Below are 18,728 nucleotides of genomic sequence, written 5' to 3'. Positions count from 1 at the left end.
TTTTCTGTCTATCTTCGGTTTAAACCAATATCTGCAGTTCCTTCTTACACCTGATGATCAAATATATTTTGATATTTGGCAATAATGACGAGGCAATTCTGGATAAAAACCGTACCAGGCTCTGGGAGAAACACACAAAAAGTATTTCATGTTAAATGTAAAGGGAGTTACATTAGTAGTAAGCACTGGCCATTTGCTCCCTTCAGAAGAACCTTGCTGATTGTTTACCACACCACTTCACAGCACTAACCCATATTCCTTAATAATATATAAAATCTAAACACATACCAATCTCTGTCACAAATAGTCCCCACGATTAAGCTTCTGGAACCATCTTCCAAGATTTAGTATGCTCTGGATTTAAAATCTTTACTTCATTGCCTTCCTGAGATAACACCGGGGCTGTGACCCCTAGTTTAAACAAGCCAGCCAGGAGAGATGTCATCCTTGCACCAACTACGTTGAGACTCGTAAGAATTCTGTATGTTTCAAGAGCTTACTTCTTGCTCTTCTCAGCAAGAGTTCAGGCCAGCCTGCCTAATGCATTCCTATATAACAAACCTACCATCCAATCTGGCAAAAGTCTATAGTACTCCCACTATCGCAGGTAGACCTTTTGGTAGAAAGACCATTCCAGATGACCAAGACATCTCTGCTCAAGCACTACGGGCCACGGTACTGTTTGCCTGTTTAATTTGTTTGCTAAAGCTGCGAATTACATTTCAGTGATGAAGGTACATGTTTACCCAGATTCTGCTGAACACCAACACATTTCTCCCACCATTCAAAGAACAGCCCGTCTTCCTATGTTTTTCTTTTTCTCCATAGGAAAGGGATTTGCACAATGGTTGACATTTCTTTTTTATTTACATACATCTTCAAATGAGCATGGCTGCTTGCTAACTCGCATGCAGTTTTTATTTAGTTTACAAAATCACATTCTACACAATGTATCACTTAATGGCAGCATTCATTTAGATATTAAAGGATTTATGTCATGAGGAGCATACGTTACCCACAAGAACCATTGTAATTTACAGATTGGAGAGCAGGTAAGAACTTCAACCTGAAGTCTGTTTCCGAAAGTCAGCTCCATTGTAGCCAATAGACCAGAATTTTGGAAGATGCGTATGAGCATAGTCCCTTCCACACAGCGAGTTTGGGATTCCAGATTGGAGTTTGAAGTATGCATTTTCATTTGCAAAATGACACCAGTGACTCCGACATTAAAAAATAATTCATTTATCTCCTATAAAGATTTCAAATATCCTCTTATGTTGTAGAAAAGAGTAATATGCTGTCCCTTCAAAAGAATTCCTGTCCTTAGATTAATTAGCAGAACAGAATGAAACATTTGCATTCACACCCTCTCTGCCACTGGCAACGCTGCTTAATCATAATGAAGAACTTTCAAGCCACTTGCTGCTCCAAACCGTTTACGCTCAGCAAAGCCAGGAATCTGAAAATGCAAAATTGTAGAATTAAAATGAGTTGGTGCCTTGAATAGAGAGCAGACAAAGTTGGATTGTTTTCACTGGAGCGAGGGAGGTAGAGGGGAGACAAGATAGAAATATAGAAAATTATAAGAGCCAGAGACAAGGCAGTTAGAACCTTATCCCCAGGGTGGAAATCTCAAAGACTACAGGCATAGTTTTAAGGTGGGGGGGGGGGGGGGGGGTTTATGGGAGATGGGGGGTTTTAACACACATAGAGAGTGCTGGTTGCCTGGAACGCACTGCCAGAGGTGGTGGTGGAATAAGATACATTAGTGGAACTTCAGGGGCATTTGGTTAAGCAAATGAATAATCAGGGAATGGAGGGATACGGATCACGCACTGGCAGAGGAAATTATGTTATCTTGGCATCATGTTCAGCACAGACATTGTGGGCTGGTGCTGTGCTACATTATATTGTGTATAAGTTACTAGGCATAGATTTATCCCTAGTTTAACCTTTCCGACTCCAATGATCAAAATTAGTCTCACATTGATAGGTTTGAGATGGTACTGCAAATAGAAGCATTCAAAGTGATCCACAGGCTCTTGCTTCACCCATTCATTTACATTTAGCTGGGCAAAAACTGCAGGGGGTCGAATCTTGAGTAAAACACTAAGTGCTGGAGGGACTCGGCGGGTCAGGCGATGGAGGGAATGGGCAGATAATGTCTGAAGGGGAATGGTGGGATGATGTCTGAAGGGCCCAACATGAAACATCATCTATCCATTCCCTCCACAGATGCTGCCTGACCTGCTGGGTTCTTCCAGCATTTTCGGCTTTGCAGGTAAAATATATTTAACTAACACTCAAAGTTTCATGGATGAATACAAAAGTAGAGACCATTATGCTTCAACTGTACAGGGCATTGGTGAAATGATATTTGGAGTACCATGTATATTATTGGTCTCCTTATATAAGGAAGGAAGTTAACACATTAAACGTCTAGAAAAGATTTCCTAGACTAATCCATGGAATGGGCAGGTTGTTAAAAAACAATCTAAAGAACAGGGCGGCACAGTGGCGCAGCAGTAAAGTTGCTGCCTTATGGTGACCAGAGTTCGGTCCTGACTATGAGTGCTGTCTGTACAGAATTGGCATGTTCTCCCTATGTGGGTTTCTCCCGGCTGCTCCAGATTCCTCCCACACTGTAAAGACGTGCAAGTTTGTAGGTTAATTGACTTCTATAAATTGTCCCTAGTGTGTAGGATGGTGCATGGGTGATTATTGGACAGAGCGGACTCGATGGGATGAAGGGCTCATTTCCACATTATCTCTAAACAAAAGATTGAAGAAACTTGATTTTATTTTTAGACTTCCTCAGTATATAACAAAGTGGCCCATGGCTAAATGATCCTCCAGTGACTAAATGTAAAGGGGTACATAACAATTTATAGGCAACAGGAATAGCCCTTGATAGCTGGAGCAATATTCTAACCATAGATCGCTTGAATCCAGAAATTGATACTTGCTTGTTCTTTTTCTCCTCCAACTCTTGCATTTAGTTTAGTTTAGAGATACAGTGCGGAAACAGGCGCTTCGGCCCACCGAGTCCGCACCGACCAGCGATCCCCACATGCTAATATAAGCCTACACGCACCAGGGACAATTTACACTTATACCAAGTGTACAAAGCCAAGCTCATTAACCTACAAACCTGAAAATAGACACAAAATGCTGGAGTAACTCAGCGGGACAGGCAGCATCTGAAGAAGGGACTTTACCCGAAACGTCACCCATTCCTTCTCTCCAGAGATGCTGCCTGTCCCGCTGAGTTACTCCAGTATTTTGTGTCTATCTTTATACCAGCATCTGCAGTTCCTTCCTACACAACCTACAAACCTGTATGTCTTTGGAGTGTGGGAGGTAAACCGAAGATCTCAGAGTAAACCCACGTGGTCATGGGGAGAACGTACAAACTCTGGACAGACAGCACCCGTATTGCTTGAATTATTTATTTTTCTGAACAATGAGCAGAGAGAAACTATAGTCTGGTTTGGGAGAAAGCATTTAAGCATATACAAACCTGATTACCATCACGTGAAAAATACCTCCTTTCTATAACCTAAAAACAAAAACAACATTACTCTATATATATATATATATATACACACACACACACTCCAGACACACGCACAGTTTCAAATACATTGGAGTAAAAGATGCAATGACATGGGAATGTTTTAGAAGATTATTTGATGTTAAATTGCTAGTTACTTGCACATCATATAACTAAAAGTTACACAGACCAGAATCTGATCCCAAATTCGATTCCTTCTGAAATGAGCTTGCTTCTGGCAGGGAGACAGTGAGAGTGCTATATCTAATCTTAGTCTTCTCGACTCAAGACAAAAATACATCTACCTTTTCATTTCAAAATGCAAACCTTTGCCTTCTGATGGAAAATCATTTGTGTACATTTGTTGCTTTCATAGTGTAGTACATAAAGTGCTGGAGTAACTCAGTGGGTCAGGCATTTGTGAAGGACGTGGATTGCATCATTTCAGGTCACAACCTTTCTGCAGATGCTGCCTAACCCACTGAGTTCCTGCAGCACTATGTGTTCTGCATAGATTCCAGCATCTGCAGTTCCTTGTGTTTACACTTTGTTGCCTTCATATTCTAGTTAGTCGTTTAAGCAACTGCTTAGACAAGATTGACTAGCCCTGTGGCTCTTTCTCAATAGCCATTACGGAGAACACAAAGATCAAACTTGTAATGTAAAGGTATAATGGGTTTGTAAATAACAACAAATTATACCCATTGGAATGAAATCAATACAACATGTCAAATGCCTGATGCTTACAACAAAATGAGAAACTTGTTTAAAGCTATCATACGCTATTTTACCACTGAACCTCTGGCAACATGGAGATACAAGGAACTGCAATGCTGGAATCTTGAGCTAAACACAAAGTGCTAGAGGAAAACAGTGGGGCAGGCAACATCTGTGGAGGGAATGTTTTAATTCAGGACCCATCTTCAGACTTGTTTGGAGTATTGTGTTCAGTTTTGGTCACCCTGCTATAGGAAGGATGTTGTTAAGCTAGAAAGAGTGCAGAGAAGATTTACGAGAATGTTGCCAAGGCTTGAGGGCCCGAGTTATAGGGAGAGGTTGGGCAGGCCCTGGGACTTTATTCCTTGGAGTGGAAGAGGATGAATGGGTTCACTGTGATGGATGTTTTTGTAAATTGAATTGTGTGTATGTCTGTAGGAAATTGTCTTTGTTTGTATGGCTGTGGAAACGAGTTCCGTTTGAGCCTCACTGAGGTTCATGTAATAAATATTACATGTAATGACATGTAATAAATATTGATTGATTGATTGATAAGGTAAATACACCCAGAGTTGGGGAATCAAGATCCAGGGGACACAGAGTTAAGGTGAGAGGGGAATGATTTAATACAAACCCGAGGGGTAACTATTTCATACAGGTGGTGGGTATCTGGAACGAGCTGCCTGAGGGAGGAACTATATCATTAAAGACATTTGGACAGATAAATGGATAGGAAAGGTTTAGAGGAATAAGGGACAAACGTAGGTGAAACTTGTGTAGATGGGACATCTTGGTGGGCATGGGCAAGTTGGGCTGACGGGCCTGTTTCAACGGTGTATGATTCTATGACTGCAGCACTTTGTGCTGAGTTCCTCCAGCGATTTGTGTTTGAACCTAAAACATTAACTGCTAGCACTTGCAGGCTGAAAAACTCAGCGAGTAGACAGTTACACCATTCATTGCAGTTGTAACAGTTAATGTCAATATTTCAAAAACATGAGGTGCTAATCAAGTTATTTCAGTAACAGGATTCTTATGGCATAGGCTACCTAATAATGCAGGTATGATTAAATTTTTTGACACTTGGCAAAATGTCATTTAAAATTCTAGTTCATCTATTGTACTGCAGTCACAAGACTAGTCAAGGTACAAATTGAAAATTGCCTTACTTTATCGAAAAAACGACTCAGTTTCACAGCATTGGAAGATCCTGCTGCTAAATAACGTGGATTGGTACAATCCTAGGACAAGTTGTACAAAAATGGATTCATCAAAAGCACACCATGGTCATATAATTTAAAGTAAATGATTGATTTGTATTACTTCAACCTCACACATTAATAACAATTCGATCTAGGACAGTTTAGAGGCCTTTATTATTAGAGGCACATTTTAAAAAGAAGGAATACAACCACAATTCTAATAGAACTACACAGATCATGAATGTGCCAGGGTTAACCTCTGTAACACAATGACCTGGGACATAGTAAGGTATAGATTCACCATGTCGCAGTCACTATGACTTCTCTTTGCCTGTGCTAGACCTGTTTGAATCAATCTCAAAGGGTCCAGAATCAAGGTTGTGATATCCCTGACAATTGTATACCTCTACACCACCATCTCTGGTATAACATGGAATGGGTGATCGATAGTTAGCGCGGAAACAGTGGGCTGAAGGGCCAGTTTCACGTTGAATCTATTTTAAAAATAAATTCTGATCTAAACACTAAACTATCTTAACGATAGAGTGAATTGTGAAAACTCAACTTACAATAGACATTTTGGGCACAATATTTGTAATTTACGAATAAAAATGTCCGCAGAAAGTGTGATAAAAAAGTAATGTGAATGTGTGATCAGTGGTCATGTGGATTCGGTGGGTCAAAGAGCATTTTCCTTGCTGTATGTCTAAACCAGGGGTTCCCAACCTTTTACCCCAGTTTACCCCGGCAACTTTAATAGCTCATAATAATGTTATTTCACTTATTTATGAACAACTAATGATGAACAGATACCAGAACCAAACACAGTCAGTCAACGAGAAAAAATGTACAAATCCAGAACCAACAAATTTACCCCAGGTTGGGAACCCTTGGTCTAAACTAAGCACAGTCACATGTACAAAGTGCATTCGACATTACTGTACTCTCCCTAAATATGCATCTGAATTCTAAATGCAGAGAATAACCTGGATGTGTTTTCTTATACAACTGATTCTGCCCTAATCTGTCCCAATTTATGTCTAATGTATGCAAAGATTGTATTCATTTGACACACCTTCACATCTACACAAGATCTTGCCTTTCACGATTAGAATATGAGATAAAAATAAAAAAAAACATACCAGATTAATTTCCTCAGCGTTGAAATCCTCTGCTAAGAATGCAGTTCTTGTCAGCACCTCGTTCCTTTTAGTTTCATGAATCTGGTCCAACTTTGTCCCAATGACCAACAACGGAATCTGCTTATCTGCAAATTGCTCCCGATCATAGTCCCTATTTAGAAAATTAACTTTTTAAACTTTCACGTGACCCATGTACATACAAAGTAAAAATTACAAAAAAATTTAAGTCCTTAAATAGCGTACAGTAGGTATACACTGGTTATGAACCATATCGAACATTTTCTGGAGACACAAAGAAATGCAGATGCTGAAATCTTGCTCAGAAAACAAGGTGTAGGAGTAACTCAGCAGATCGGGCATCATCTCTGGAGGACGTGGAGTTACTCGGATGAATTAGTTCAGGACTTTGTCAGGGTAGTGATGAAGTCCATTGAATGTCACTTTCCACAAAATTATTTTGTTATTCGTCCATCTTTTCATTCATAAATCATTCCTCTTACCTACTTTTTCCTCCTTCCATCTCTTCTCCCCTGCTCCATCCCTACCTTCACTCAGTTTGATACTTCTCTTAATTGCACAATTCACTCTATTGTTAAGATAGTTTAGTGTTTAGATCAGAATTTCTTTTATTGGTAATACCCACAAGCAAAACAATCGAAGATCACCTACATTTAGAAGTTGTTAGTCAATGTATTGTGTATTAGATGTTTAAGACAAGTGCAGCATAGTTCGTACCAGTACAAAATAAAACCACTTAGTTTTCACAAAAAATATTCCATTAACAATCTGAAGGATCCTGACCAAAACAACATCTGTCCATCCTCTCCACAGATGCACCTGATCTGCTGAGTTACTCCAGCACTCTTTGCTCAGCACTCCTTGTGTCGCCATTACTGTACTGTCTTGCGAGCAGAATAAAAATTCATTAAAGCAGAAATCCAACCTACCCGTTCCCCACTATAACCCCAGTGGGAGCCGAATCCTTATTCAAAGCCTCTAATGACCACCGATACAGATTCTGGGATGACTTTTTGTTTGTGCAGTCATGCACTAATATTATACCTTCAAGAGTAAGCAATCAAAAGAAATGCATTAGTTTCATATTCAGCCAACAGAAAGACAAGTTTAATTAGTACCACTGTATAGTTATGCCACTCATAAACTAAAAATCCAGGTGGATGGGACTATATGATAAAATGTACGTCTCACCAGCGTGGTGAGTGCCTAGAACGTGCTGCCGGGAGTGGTGGCTGAGGCAAATACTAGGGTGTTTAAGAGATTTTTAGATAGGCATTTGGATAGGTTGGATAGGATGATACGAAAGAAGAAAAAGAAGGGGTTCACCAAAAACGTCACGCATTCCTTCTTTCCAGAGATGCTGCCTCACTGAGTTACTCCAACCTTTTGTGTTTATTTCGGTTAAAACCAGGGTCTGCAGTTCCTTCCTACACGCATCATCTGATTTGATTGGATCGCATGCAAAACAAGGCTTTTCACTCTACCTTGGTTCATGTGACAATAATCAACTAAACAAAGATGGATATTAAATTAATGAATTGTAACATAGAACAATGAGATGTAAAGCCTGTAAGTCCATGGCTGGCGAGAACTAACACCTTGAGACAGATTTAAATTAAAGGGCCCCGTATAATTAATTTTAATGTACAAAATTGTTTCATAATGTGCACAACATCAAAATTGTACTGAAATAAAAATAATGTTATTTCCTGTATGATATCAAAAAGATCATTATTTAGGCAAAGCACAGCTTATGTTGCAGGTCAGTGCAGACAACAATTATTTTTGGGAAGGTGCTGTGCAAGAATACGAGGGTATGGAGGTGGTATTTGTGCCTGGAATGTGCTTTGTGCCTGGAAGGTGGTGGTGAAGGCAGATATGTTAGCAGGCTTTTAGATGCACGTTGATGTGCAGAGAATGGAGGGATATGGATAAGGTGCAGACAGAAAAGATTAGATTAACATGGCATCATGTTCAGCATGGACATTGCGGACTGCTCCTGTGTGCCATGTGTTCTATGGAAGTATGGAACAAGAGAGTTTGGAAAAACACTGATTCAGACTCAAAAAGCTGGACAAACTAAGCGGGTCAGACAGCATCTCCGGAGAAAAGGAATAGGTGACGTTTTGGGTCGAGACCCCTCTTCAGACAGGGAGTCAGGGGAAAGGGAAACGTGAGATATAGATGGTGTTGTATTTCAGTGAGTTACTCCAGCATTTTGTGTTTATCAACATCTGCAGTTAGTTCCTACACATTTCATCCGCTCCACAGCAAAATCCCCTCAAGGTATGTCTACTTAGAAGAAGTTCTCCTCCTCTCTCTGATGAGAGTTCAGCAACATCCTCTCTCGCTGCTCCCCCTCTGTGACTCCTCCTGTGATCCAACTCCACGATCACATTTTAACCCAGACTCGCTACCACAGCCCGCATCTTCTCATTGTCTGTACTCGTTCTCACCTAAAACACTACTAACAATGGCCTGGTTCCTTTATCATTGTTACTTTTTTGCATATCTTTCATTCATTTATTCTATATCTCTATACATCACCGTCTATATCTCTTGTTTCCCTTTCCCGACTCGGTCTGAAGAAGGGTCTCGACCCGAAACGTCACCTATTCCTCTTCTCCAGAGATGCTGTCTGACCCGTTGAGTTACTCCAGCTTTTTGTCTTATCTTCAGTTTAAACCAGCATCTGCAGTTCCTTTTTCACACAGAGAGTTGTGAGTCTGTGGAATTCTCTGCCTGTGGAGGCCAGTTCTCTGGATACTTTCAAAAGAGAGCTAGATAGGGCTCTTAAAGAGAGCAGAGTTAGGGGATATGGGGAGAAGGCAGGAATGGGGTACTGATTGTGGATGATCAGCCATGATCACATTGAATGGCGGTGATGGCTCGAAGGGCCAAATGACCTACTCCTGCACCTATTGTTTATTGTCTATTGCCTATTGTTCCTACACATACTAATTCAGACTCAATGGGCTGAATTAACAGATTCTGTTGTACAACATTCTACACTTTTAAGACTCAATTTTATAAAGAGTTCTTGCAGATTACGAAGAAACAAAGCTTATATATAATGATTATGGACAAAACCATTGAATAACAAAATAAATTTGCATACCATTCACAGAGTTATAAAATACAGCTCTGGTGCTTTTAATACTACTGGCATTGCCCACAGATCCGCCAACATCCCACAGTTCAATGTAATAGGTTTTCTCAGCTGGTGTGCCTTCCTTATAGTCATGAACCTGAATTAAAGCAAATCACCAGTCCCCGTTGTTACACATAATGTCCAAATAAAACAATGCAAATAGTCATCACGATTGTAACATCTATCTTCTATACTGTTACAAAAACTCTCATCTTGACCACTTCCGGTCTGCGCTGTAATTAAATTTGCACAAAAACGCTACCCTACATCATTAGGATTTTTTCGCCATCTTACTCACCGTTCTCCTCTGCTCCAAGCCACCAGGTTTTGTTCCGATCGGTGAAATAAGAGAAAAGTTATGAAGGTTTAAAAAATCGTGAGATCAGCAGATTGATCTTCTCGCCTGTCAGTCACCATGAAGCCCCTTCCGGTACCCGCTGGAGAATAAAGCCCCGCAGGCGGGGCTGAGTAAACTAGCCGTGCTGATTGAGTCCGCAAGAGTGGAGTCGGGAAAGCCGCTGTGTGGAGTCGGGAGGTGCTATGTGGTGCCACGGCCAGTGGCCGCAGAGGGAAGTCCCTCCCCCCCCACCCCCTTCTCACACACCACCCTTCCCCCTCCTCCCCACACACCCCCTTTACCCCTCCCCGTTCGTCTCCCCCACCGTACCCTCCCCACACCACATCCTGGGTCTCTGGCACGGTAAGCGCTGTAAGACAGCACCTCTACCGCTGCGTCACTTGACTGCAATATAAATATTTCCTTTTTTCTACATGGAGAGTAAACGGCACACAGTATTCTAGGAGCAATCTCACCAGCACCTTGTAAATGTTGCATTAAAACATCTCTACTTGCACACTTAATACCCCATGGCAACATTTTATTAGCCTTCTTTATTAGTTGCTGTACTGGCAGGCTAACCTTCTGGGTATCATGTATTAAAACCCCTGGAACCTTATGCACAACATTTTGCAGTCTCACACCGTTTAAATAATAATTGGCTCCCTCTTTCAGACTTCAATCTGAAGAAGGGTCCTGACCCCAAAAGTTGCCTATCCATTTCCCTCCATAGATGCTGTCTGACCCACTGAGTTCCTCCAGCACTTTGTTTTTTACTTTCTCATTCTTCCTTCCAAAATGGATAATCTCACATTTATCCACTATATAATCTGCCAACACCATTCCCACTTCTATAACCTATCAACGTCTCTCTGCAGACTCTCAGCAACTTCACAATTTGCTAACCCAGCCTTCTTAAATCAGTAACATATTTGGCCCCTTCATCCATCTCACCAATATAGATCCATCTCACTGATAATAGTTTGTAAATAGCTTCGATCCAAGCAATTATCCACAGGGCACACTACTAGTTTTATTGCACTGTCACCCCGCTATCAATGCTAATAATTTATTCTCAGTACCGTATATTCTTTTATTGTGCAGTAAGATTTTATTGGGCACCTTTATCAAATGCTTTCTGGAAATCCAATTTAATTTTATTTACAACTTCCCCTCTTTCTACCCTGTCCATTCATTCTCTAAAGAACCTGAGCAAATATCAAATGTGATTTCCCCTTCCATAAACAACATTGACCTACTTGTCATATGATGTTCCAAATGTGCTGCTGTTATCAATTTATTCCTACTCTTTGCTTTGTTTGTTAATCAATCAACATTGGCAGTATATGACATCCAGTAGTTTCAGAGAACATCGAACAGTACAGTACAGGGATAGGTCTTCCGGCACACAATGTCTGTGCCTAACATACCAAGATAAATTAATCTAATCTGCCTGCACAAGATCTATATCCCTCCATTCCCTGCATTTCATTTAATCTTGTGTTGCATCTTATTAAAAAGCCTTCTGAAAGTCCAAATTCATTACATGAACTACTTCAGGTTAAGCTATTCTGCTACTTCAATAGAATCCACGATTTATTTTACATAAATCCACATTGAATGTAAAGGCTTTCAGAATACAAATGTTGTCCAGGACACAAAATTAAAATAGTTTTCCCCTTAAAAATAAGGTGCCACGTCGAGTGAACATTAATACCTGAAGGGTAAAAAAGATCGGATTTTCCATTGAAGAAGAATTTCTGCCCTGGTCAAACTTACCCTCACTTCAACTGAGCATCCGACAGTCCACGATGGATTCCCCAACACCTGGTTGTGGCAAAACAAATGGACCAGCGACGATTTCCCAACTCCTGGAAAACAAACCGACAGAAAAAAACAAGTGGAATTAATTACCCAATGAAACATAAAAAACATCAATGCTATTGGGAACATTCTAGTGCAAGAAGGCTAATTAGGATCCAACTGGAGAATATTCACTTTGTTTGCATATAAATTATGCACATGGGTCTTTTAACAAAAAAAACCAATTCAGTGCATTGTAACAGCAGTTTGTATATCCTCAAAAAATGGTGGTAATTGTTCACCAAAGCTACTCTCACCATGTGCTTTTCACGCCTCACAACATTTCTAAGGCTTTCAACGCAAATTAAGAAGTGTAAAAGACACAACAGATAGCAAACATTTGCAACACGACAATAAGCGACTTGGTCGAGAACTAATGCACCCACTATCCAAATTCTTTATGACAGAGATCAAAGGTTTGTGAGATCCTGTCCGAGTAGCTTTGGCAAACAACTGCCACCATTTTGTGGCATGTACACGTTGCTGTTACGATGCACTGGTGATGAAGGGAAAGAATGCTCAGAGCAAATGATAATCAAACATATCCATCATCATTTATATTACTGGAGTCTCACTTGCCCAAGCAAGTGGGTGAGCTTTTCGGCACCCTCCTAACTTGCATTATAGGCATATATCCACGCTTTGGGGATTTAGGAGAGGAATTGCTCGCCAAAATATACACACCCGTTTGTATGTAGGCTTATAAGTTTTTGGACAATGGAGATTCTTTTAGCTTAGTGTTACACAGCACAGGCTTGCATCCGATCAGGATGCATCACCCATGGTCAGTCATGACCGAGAGGGGGCCTCCTACACAGCACAGAAACAAGCCTTTCAGCCCAACCCAGGCCAACCAAGATGCCCCATTACGCAAGTCCCATTTGCCCATGTTTGGCCGATATTCCTCTAAACCTGTCCTAACCACGTATCTGTCTTTTAAATGATATTATAGTACTCAGCTACCTCCTAGGACAGCTCCATCCATTTACCCCCAGCCTCCATGTGAAAAGGTTGCTCCTGGGGCAACACAGCAGTAGATTTGCTGTCTTACAATGCCACAGACCCGGGTTTGACCTTAGCTACGTCAGCTGCCTTTTCGGAGCTTGTACGTTCTCCCCGTGACCGCATGGGTTTTCTCCGGGACTTCAGTTTCCTCCCACACGCCAATGATGTGCGAGTTTGTGCGTTAATTGGCTTTGGTGTATAGGATAGTGCTAGTGTATGGGTGATCACTGGTCGGTGAGGAATAGGTGGGCTGAAGGGTATGTTTCTGCACTGTATCTCTCAAGTTTCTAGTAAATCTTTCCCCTCTCACCTTAAACCTACATCCTCTGGTTCTTGATTTCCCTAGCCTGGGTAAAAAGACAGTGCACGATTTTAGACACCCCTATAAGATCACCCTTCATCCTCCTGCACTCCAATCATTAAAGTCCTGCCTGTCTAACCTCTCATAGAAATATAGATAAAAGGTGCCATTCAGCCCTTCGAGCCAGCACTGCCATTCCATGTGATCATGGCTGATCATCCACAATCAGTACCCCTTTCCTGTCTTCTCCCCATATCCCTTGATTCCGCTAGCCCTAAGAACTCTATCTAATGTTGTTTAGAATGCATCCAGAGAGGCGGAGAATTCCACAAATTCACAACTCTGGGTGAAAATGTTTTTCCTCATCTCAGTTTTAAATGGCCTACCCCTTACTCTTAAACTGTGGTCCCTGGTTCTGGACTCCCACAACATCAGGAACACGTTTCCTGCATCTAGTGTGTCCAACCCCTTAATAGTTGTATATGGTGTTAAGATACCAAACCCTCTCATCCTTCTAAATTCAAGTGAATACAAGCCCAGCCGCTCCATTCCGGAAGTGGCGGCGCTGGTCTCTCTCTTCGGGGGAATATCGACTTTTTTTATCACCTATGACTGCACACCTGTACATGGTACTAACACCATCATCAAGTATGCAGATGATACAACGGTGATTGGCCTCATCAGCAACAACGATGAGTCGGCCTACAGGGAGGAGGTCCAGCACTTAGCAGCATGGTGCGCTGACAACAACCTGGCCCTTAACTCCAAGAAGCCCAAGGAGCTCATTGTAGACTTCAGGAAGTCCAGGGGCGGCACGCACACCCCCATCCACATTAACGGGACGGAGGTGGAACGTGTTTCTAGCTTCAGGTTCCTGGGAGTCAACATCTCCGATGACCTCTCTTGGACCCACAATACCTCAACTCTGATCAAGAAGGCTCACCAGCGTCTCTTCTTCCTGAGGAGACTGAAGAAGGTCCATCTGTCTCCTCAGATCCTGGTGAACTTCTACCGCTGCACCATCGAGAGCATCCTTACCAACTGCATCACAGTATGGTATGGCAACTGCTCTGTCTCTGACCGGAAGGCATTGCAGAGGGTGGTGAAAATTGCCCAACGCATCACCGGTTCCTCGCTCCCCTCCATTGAGTCTGTCCAAAGCAAGTGTTGTCTGCGGAGGGCGCTCAGCATCGCCAAGGACTGCTCTCACCCCAACCATGGACTGTTTACCCTCTTACCATCCGGGAGGCGCTACAGGTCTCTCCGTTGCCGAACCAGCAGGTCCAGGAACAGCTTCTTCCCGGCGGCTGTCACTCTACTCAACAACGTACCTCAGTGACTGCCAATCACCCCCCCACCCCCCGGACACTTATTATCACTTATTATTATTTATTCAAATCATTTGCTATGTCGCTCTTCCAGGGAGATGCTAAATGCATTTCGTTGTCTCTGTACTGTACACTGACAATGACAATTAAAATTGAATCTGAATCTGAATCTGAATCCCCCTTCTCTGCCTCCGTCTGCGCTGAGGCCTGATGGCGGAGCTGGCGGCATCGAGACTCCGGAGGCAGAGCCAGTCAGGACTTGCACTGGGCTCGCTCCCGTGAGGGCGGCCCAGCTCGGGGCTGGAACGGTGCTTCCGTCGGAGCGGCCCAGCCCGAGGGAGGAACGGAACTCCCGTCGGAGTGGCCCAGCCCGAGGTGGAACGGCGCTCCCGTCGGAGTGGCCCAGCTCGAGGTTGGAACGGCGCTCCCGTCGGAGTGGCCCAGCCCGAGGTGGAACGGCGCTCCCGTCGGAGTGGCCCAGCCCGAGGGAGGAACGGAACTCCCGTCGGAGTGGCCCAGCCCGAGGGAGGAATGGCGCTCCCGTCGGAGTGGCCCAGCCCGAGGGAGGAATGGCGCTCCCGTCGGAGTGGCCCAGCTCGAGGGAGGAACGGCACTCACGTGAGGGCGATCCGGCTCGGGGCTGGAACGGTGCTCCGGGGGCTGGGACGGCGTTCTGGCGGCTATGACCTGAGTCTGGGGTTGAGCCGCGGGCCAGCGGCTGCGTCCGTTGGACTGGAGGGCGGCAGCTTCGACCACCCCGGGCCGCGGTGTTTGAGCCGGCCCGTTTGCGGGGTTCGGTGAGCCGCGGGACCGTTTGTACCATCGCCCGGTGGGGAATCGCCTCAGCGCAGAGGGAGAAGAGGAGGGAAGAGACTGCAGCCCTAAGATTTTTGCCTCCACCACAGTGAGGAGGTGCTTGGAGGACTCACTGTGGTGGTGTTAATTTGTGTTTATTGTTGTTATTATTGTATGATTGTATGTATGACTGCAGGCACGAAATTTCGTTCAGACCGTACGGTCTAAATGACAATAAAGGCATTCAATTCAATTCAATTCAATCCATTCTTTCATCATGACAGTCCCGCCATCCCGGGAATTAACCTTGTGAATCTACGCTGCACACCCTCAATAGCAAGAATGGCCTTCCTCAAATTAGGAGACCGAAACTGTACGCAATACTCCAGGTGTGGTCTCACCAGGGCCCTGTATAACTGCAGAAGGATCTCTTGGCTCCTATACTAAACCTTTCGTTATTAGCTTTCTTCACTGCCTGCTGTACTTGCATGCTTACTTTCAGTGACTGATGTACAAGGGCACCCAGGTCTCATTGTACTTTTCCTAACCTGACACCATTCCTATAATAACCTTCCTTCCTGATCTTGCCGCCAAAGTGGATAACATCACATTTATCCACATTATACTGCATCTGCCATGCATCTGCCCAGTCACTCAACCTGTCCAAGTCACCCTGCATCCTCATACCATCCTCTTCACAGTTTACACTGTCACCCAGCTTAGTGTCATCTGCAACTTTGCTAATGCTACTTTTAATTCCTTCATCTAAATCATTAATATATTGTAAATAGCTGCATTCCCAGCACTGAGCCTTGCGGCATCCCACTAGTCACTGCCTGCCATTCTGAAAGGGATCCGTTAATCCCTACTCTTTGTTTCCTGTCTGCCAACTAATTTTCTATCCATGTCAATACCCTACACCCAATACCATGTGCTCTAATTCTGCCCAGTAACCTCCTGTGTGGGACCTTATCAAAGGCTTTCTGAAAGTCCAGGTACATTACATCCACTGACTCTCCCTTTTCCATTTTACTTGTTCCATTCTCAAAAAAATTCCAGAAGATTAGTCAAGCATGAATTTCCCTTCGTAAATCCATGCTGACTTGACTATTACTGCTATCCAAATGCGCCGCTATTACATCTTTAATAATCGACTCCAGCATCTTCCCCACCACTGATGTCAGGCTAACTGATCTATAATTCCCTGCTTTCTCTCTCCCTCCTTTCTGGGGGATAACATTAGCTACGCTCCAATCCACAGGAACAGATCCAGAATCTATAGAACATTGGAACATGATCACCAATGCGTCCACAATTTCTAGAGCCACCTCCTTGAGTACCCTGGGATGCAGACCATCAGGCCCAGGGAATTTATCAACCATCAGTCGCACTAGTCTACCCAACACCATTTCCTGACTAATGTGAATTTCCTCTATCACCCCAGGTCCTCTGTCCCCTAGTACATCTGGGAGAATGTTTGTATCTTCCTTAGTGAAGACAGAACCAAAGTACCTGTTCAACTCGTCTGCCATTTCCTTGTTCCCCATAATAATTCACCTGTTTCTGTCTTCAAGGGACCCACATTTGTCTTAACTAATTTTTTCCTCTTCACATACCTAAAGAAGCTTTTACTATCCTCCTTTATATTCTTGGCTAGCTTACCTTCGTACTTCATCTTTTCTCCCGTATTGCCTTTTTAGTACCTTTCTGTTGATCTTTAAAGGTTTCCCAATCCTCTGGCTTCCTGCTCATCTTTCGCTATGTTATATGCTTCTCTTTTATTTTTATACTGTCCTTGACTTCCCTTGTCAAGCCACAGGTCGCCTCTTACTCCCTTTAGAAGCTTTCTTCCTCTTTGGAATGAACTGATCCTGCACCTCCTGTATTATTCCCAGAAATACCTGCCATTGTTGTTCCACCATCATCCCTGTTGGGGTCCCTTTCCAGTCAACTTTGGCCAGCTCCTCCCTCATGCCTCCATAGTCCCCTTTGTTCAACTGTAAAACTGACACTTCTGATTTTACCTTCTCCCTCTCAAATTGCAGGCTAAAAATTATCATATTATGGTAACTACCTCCTAATGGTTCCTTTACCTTGAGTTTCCTTATCAAACCCGGTTCATTACACAACACTAAATCCAGAATTGCCTTCTCCCTGGTAGGCTCCAGTACAAGCTGCTCTAAGAATCCATCTCTGAGGCACTCCCAAAAACTCCCTTTCTTGTGGTCCAGTACCAACTTGATTTTCCCAGTCTACATCCTTGTTGAAATCTCCCATAAACAATTACATGCCAATTTTAACTCCTGATTCAACTTGCACCCTATATCCAGGCTACTGTTTGGGGGATTGTAAATAACTCCCATTAGGGTCTTTTTACCCTTAACATTTCTGAGTTCTATCCACAATTACTACATCTTTTGATTCTATGTCACCCCTCGCAAGGGACTGAATGTCATTCCTTACCAACAGAGCTACCCCACCCCCTCTGCCCACCTGCCTGTATTTTCGAAGGGACGTATACCTCGGAATATTCATTTCCCAGCTCTGATCCTCATGCAGCCATGTCTCTGTAATTCCCACATCATACTTACCAATTTCTAACTGAGCCTCAAGCTCATTCACTTTATTTCTTATACTTCATGCATTCATACATAACACTTTTAATTCAGTAGTCATCCCCCCTCACACCAGTTCCTATTTCATCTGACCTTACTCTCTTATCCCTTCTTGAACTTTCCGTCCCATTAATTCAGGTGTCTTTCGTAGCTTTTCCTGTAATCTCTTCCCCTTTAAATCCATCTTTATGCTTCCCAATTTGTCAACCCCTCCCCCCCACTATTTAGTTTAAAGCCACACGTGTAGCACTAGCAAACCTGCCTGCCAGAATGTTTGTACCCCTCCAGTTAAGGTGTAACCTGTCCCTTTTGTACAGGTCACCCCTACCCCAGAAGAGATCCCAGTGGTCTATAAATCTAAATCCCTGCTCGTGCCCTTCACATACAGCACGGCCCGACAGCAGGCTCCTTCCTCCTCACTGTAGCTCGGTGCACACGACAGTAATAAGGCCAAGCATCTGCCCTTCACCTGAATCCCCCAACACCAGCACCTTCACTCGGTCCAACGACGCCATGTCACTGCCGGGCCCGGCCCAGCCCGCTCTCTGCCGGCGCGACGCCTGATTGGCCCTCCTCTCCCCACTGGGCGGGACCAAGCCCCGTTCTCAACCCGCCCCGCCCCCCCGCCACGCTCCATTGGCTCAAACCCCGCGGGGCCGCACTAAACCCCGCTCTGTGAGTGGATGTTCACCCGTCAATCA

General features: G+C 43.5%; 1 protein-coding gene across 1 annotated transcript; it reads right to left on the bottom strand.

Annotated features, from left to right (window-relative positions):
* Positions 1 to 845: 845 nt before the first annotated feature.
* rabl3 (RAB, member of RAS oncogene family like 3) lies at positions 846 to 18,586 on the bottom strand. The gene is made up of 8 exons (XM_033033430.1): positions 18,497 to 18,586; positions 11,900 to 11,991; positions 9,751 to 9,880; positions 7,562 to 7,676; positions 6,615 to 6,765; positions 5,440 to 5,511; positions 3,521 to 3,559; positions 846 to 1,459 (listed from the first exon to the last, which is right to left on the bottom strand). Exons 1-8 carry the CDS (start codon positions 18,540 to 18,542, stop codon positions 1,391 to 1,393), a joined length of 714 nt encoding a protein of 237 aa, XP_032889321.1. The 5' UTR covers positions 18,543 to 18,586; the 3' UTR covers positions 846 to 1,390.
* Positions 18,587 to 18,728: the final 142 nt, after the last annotated feature.

Source organism: Amblyraja radiata, chromosome 14 (assembly GCF_010909765.2).
Source record: "Amblyraja radiata isolate CabotCenter1 chromosome 14, sAmbRad1.1.pri, whole genome shotgun sequence".
Taxonomy (NCBI): Eukaryota; Metazoa; Chordata; class Chondrichthyes; order Rajiformes; family Rajidae; genus Amblyraja; species Amblyraja radiata.
The sequence above is the reverse complement of the archived record's forward strand: the minus strand, read 5'-3'. Positions and strand labels throughout refer to the sequence as shown.

What these genes read in the sequence shown, in the direction of transcription:
- rabl3 (XM_033033430.1), bottom strand. Translation starts at nt 18,542, where the DNA reads ATGGCGTCGTTGGACCGAGTGAAGGTGCTGGTGTTGGGGGATTCAG. An exon ending in ATTTTATAACTCTGTGAATG is followed by an intron (nt 7,677 to 9,750) that starts GTATGCAAATTT and finishes TTACTCTTGAAG; the next exon opens with GTATAATATTAGTGCATGAC. An exon ending in TGAGTCGTTTTTTCGATAAA is followed by an intron (nt 3,560 to 5,439) that starts GTAAGGCAATTT and finishes TTTTGTTTTTAG; the next exon opens with GTTATAGAAAGGAGGTATTT.